The sequence below is a fragment of the Primulina tabacum genome, chromosome 16, assembly GCF_025594145.1.
Source record: "Primulina tabacum isolate GXHZ01 chromosome 16, ASM2559414v2, whole genome shotgun sequence".
Classification (NCBI taxonomy): Eukaryota; Viridiplantae; Streptophyta; class Magnoliopsida; order Lamiales; family Gesneriaceae; genus Primulina; species Primulina tabacum.
Window position 1 is genome coordinate 35863582 of NC_134565.1, and position 4449 is coordinate 35868030.

Genomic DNA, 4449 nt, shown 5'->3' on the forward strand with positions numbered 1-4449 from the left:
CAATTGAAAACAAGAAGAGAGAAAGGATCCCATTCTATAAATTCTCTGTTCTAAGAGAAAAAGAAAATTCGTACACTTAAAAATATAAGTTAAAATGGTTTGAAGATGGATATTAATCCGTATATATATAATTTTTGGAGGCGATTTACTATAGAATGAAATAATTTGCTTTAATTTATGTGATATTTTTATGTTACATAAGGTGTGATGTTTCAGTTGTAATATAGGTAAAGATTTATTTGCCAAGTAATGAAAATTAAGGACCAAATACTGCGTACATTGGATTTTAATCCATTTAATAAATCAAATTGTTATCTAGTTAATTAATAGGTTTTGAAATTTTTATAATACTAAGGGTATATCCATATATCTCGATATCGATATTTACAATCATTATATCGTGAGATTTTGACTAAAATATTTTTTTTTCCAGTTTGAATACAAAAAACTTTCTGTTCAGGGAAAAATTAAACTTCACATGTATATATTTCAAGTTGTTTACATTGTGCGGAATGATATCAAAATAGAAGACTAAATAAATTGATGCAAATTGACATTTCATCATGCATAATTCTAATTTCCTTCGCATTATTTCTTGAAGTCTGAATAATATAATATTTGGGGAAATTTCTGATAAAAATAACTTGGAATTGTTATTATGGTTAGAATTGTGTTGCCATAGAAAGTGAAATAAACTCCTAATACATTATCAAGAATTAGTTAACCCATAAAATATAATGTAATTTTTATTTTTGACAACAAAAAATCAAGTGAGTGGTTATATTCTATTAAATTATTCAAAAGATTTTGAAACTGAGAATATATATCTTCAAAATAATTTATTTTATATGTAAGATAACTCCCTCATTATCACCCATATCATACGAATATCTCTTATAAAATAGTAAAAAAAAAATAAATAGGTTTAAGAAAATAATAAAAATATCAAATTCTAGCTACAACATTTGTTCTAGAAGAATTTAATCTTGTTTATTTACGTACGTAATTAGAAGATAAATTTCTTTAAAAAAAATCACATAGTATGATTCAATCATATTAGTTCGATTTAAATCGGATTGTTTAAGTAAAGAGTAGGTCTCTTGTGAGACGATCTGACGAATCTTTATTTATGAGACGAGTCAACCCTACCAATATTCACAATAAAATGTAATAATCTTAGCATAAAAAATAATATTTTTTCATGGATGACCCAAATAAGATATATGTCTCACAAAATACGACCTGTGAGACCGTCTCATACAAATTTTTGCGTTAAATATGAAACCAAACCATGATCGAATAAAAATCATGTGGTTTGTTCGGTTTTTTTGAGTTGGTTCCATTCCTGAATACCTCGAGAGAGCAACAAAGTATTAGTAGTCGGAGTAGTTCTTTTGTGACACAGCAGCACGGTCACGGATTTTTATTCGTGAGACGGGCCAATTATGCACATACTTATAATAAAAAAGTATTATTTTTTTTATGGACGACCTAAAAAGAATATTTGTATCACAAAATTGACCTGAAAGACCGTATCAGATAAGTTTTTGTGAAGTCGTCGACTAGAAACATTGTTTGGATGTTAATTACCTTCTAGGTTTTAACAATTATTTAGGCCTAAAGCGCTACACCCGCACACAAAGCTTTTACCTTAAAATATGCAAATGAGAATTAATGTACCGATATAAAGAAAGATAAAACCTAAACTAATAATTGATTGACATATCTGATACTTAAATTTTTAAACATGTAGTGATTAACACAGTAAAAATTCAAAAAAGAGGGATAAAGTGAAAGATTTAGTAATACAAATCTCGTAAATAATTATATATGAAATATTGGGAGCAGAAAATTCTTCAGAGAATAATAATGTGAAAGAGATAGCTATAATAACAAGACCAGATAAATATATAACTTGAACATCGAAAGACAAAAGGTATTATTGAGATCTTGGGAAGTTTTATCTTCTCTTTTATCCGATAATCATATCAGTTCCGTCGAAGAATACGTTGAAGAACAAGGGTTTGAAGTAAGATCAACGAGGAAAAGGTTGTTCAGTGTATAACTAAAAAATTCCGACATAAAGAAATTAGAGACGTCTCATCGGATATTTTTTATGAGACATGTCTCCAATTCGTTTTTGAGACAGATCTTCAAGTTGACTCAATTCGTGAAATAATATTATTATTTTTTAACTAGGTCTCCAGCGACCACATCCCCATATATATAATAAAAAATAATATTTTTCATTATTTAGATCAGACGGAGATTAGTCTTATAAAATTTATCCGTAAGATATTTCATAAATTTTTTGTATTTTTCACGTCAAAAATATTATTTTTAATTCAATTCGACAAATTTTACAAATATAAATTTGTGAGATGATAAAAAAACCTATTCTATAAATAAAAAATTAATAAATAAATGTCATAATGAAACGGCTACTCCGAAGTGATGGCCGCTTTAATGCTTCGGTGACGGGCAGTAGACTTGGGCACCAACAATAATTAATTAATTAAATTATATGTACGTGCGGAGAGGACACTGACCAAATTAACTGCATGTAAATCAATTTCAATTCCAAATAATTCAACACTACTGTAGAAAACAATTCAATTCTTGAGTGCAATCATTAAACATCCACAAAATTAAATCATGAAGAATCTATTCAAATTTCAAATAAACTCTTTTTTTTATTAGGAGAAATAGCAATATTAGTACATTTGATTTTTGAACATCTAATAAGTCAAAAGTAGATCTAAGATAATAAAATTCACTTCATAGACAATTTAATCCTTGTTTTTTTAATTTTGTAATGACACGATGATACAACGTTGAATATTGTTTATATGTCCAATATGCTGTTATCATGTCGACTCGTCTCACTGTAATTTAATTTTTTGAAAATTTTGTTAGTATGATTATGGATATGCGATGTCTCACTTCTAGAGATGGCAATGGGTCGGGGCGGGGTCGGGTTTGCCTTCCCCATCTCATCCCCAAATTCCATCCCCATCCCATACCCGCCCTCAATCCACGCTTTTCCGGGTTTGGGGAAGATTCGGGGAATCCTCAAATCCGAAATTTCGGGGATCAACTTCCCATCCCCGTTTCAAAAATATTAATATGATAAGACATTGACGAATTCGAAGATTTTTTCAAACAAAAACTTATTATTATCTATTATTACCAGAGATAATATTAATATTAATAATAATAAGATTATTAATATTTAAAAAATAATAATAATATTATTATATTATTAATATTAATAATACTATTATTTTATTATTGATATTATTTTCGGGACGGGTTCGGGGATTTCAGGAATGTGGATAATAATCCCATATCCGCCCTGAATTACATCGGTGATTTTTTTAAATCCTCGAATACAAACCCAAACCCGAAAAAATCGGAGATCTCCATCTCCATTTGGAGCTTTCACTGCGGGAACCCAATCCGTGGGGAAAGTTGCCAGCTCACTTCAACTAAATTTTCCAGCTGCTACCTATCGTTTCCATACATGAAAATTTTTGAAACATTAAACAGCCTACTCCCAACTGTCTTCTGTTTCCATATAGTAAAAACTTTAATCACTTTTTTCCCACCATATCATATCGCTAAATGCACTCAGTAAAGTAGACCCAAAAAAATCAGAAGATACGGAAATGGAAAGGGACTCAACAAATTTACTCAACGGAGGAAGAAGGTCTTGGCGGAGGAAGGGATACACGCGGCTGAATTCCTATTCCAGACGGAAAAGAAAGCTGCGAATGCGAGTCCTGAAGCTTGGTTCCGGTGCTGCTAATGGATCTACCAGCTGCTGGCGATTCTGGAGGATCAAACTGGCGCCGCCGGTGGAGCTGAAACTCCGGTTCTCGCCGAAGAAATTTATACTCCGGATGCGAGACGCTTACGTGGATATGATGCTGAGAATCGCCAGCACGCGGATGATAGGGAACGGGTTCGGGAGGTTGCCGATGAAGGAGTACGACGAGGGGATGATAGCGGAGATCTACAAGTCCATTGTCGCGGCGCAAGGGCCGTTGGTGCCTCCGAGAGGCGGCGTTGATCGCAGAGGGTAATCTTGATCGAATCTGCGAATATTCCTTATGAATTTGTACCATTGCAAAATGCATTCACGTGTTTGAAAGAAATGAAAAAGTGATTCAGCACATGTTGTTGTTTAGGGCTTACGGTGCAGTCCTGTTGAATCTGATATTATGTTAAAGAAATATAACAATTTTGGAGCTTCCTCCAAATCGATAGTGTGGTGCAAGACGAAAATGGAAAAAAACATATCCATGCATCGCTTGATTCAATAAATTAAAGAGTGATATATGGATTCGAAACAAACAGTACTTCGAGTCTGTGCCAAACTTGTAACAAGAACAACTCAATATATTCATCAAAGAGTTCTTTACAATTATATATCTTCATCTTTTTAAC

The 4449-nt window shown here is 31.9% G+C and overlaps 1 protein-coding gene across 1 annotated transcript; it reads left to right on the forward strand.

Moving 5' to 3' along the window:
- The first annotated feature begins 3668 nt into the window (after positions 1 to 3668).
- On the forward strand, positions 3669 to 4085 carry LOC142528557 (uncharacterized). Its single transcript, XM_075633598.1, has one exon. The coding sequence runs from the start codon at positions 3669 to 3671 to the stop codon at positions 4083 to 4085; it is 417 nt and encodes a 138-aa protein (XP_075489713.1).
- Positions 4086 to 4449: the final 364 nt, after the last annotated feature.

What these genes read in the sequence shown, in the direction of transcription:
- LOC142528557 (XM_075633598.1), top strand. Translation starts at nt 3,669, where the DNA reads ATGGAAAGGGACTCAACAAATTTACTCAACGGAGGAAGAAGGTCTTGG.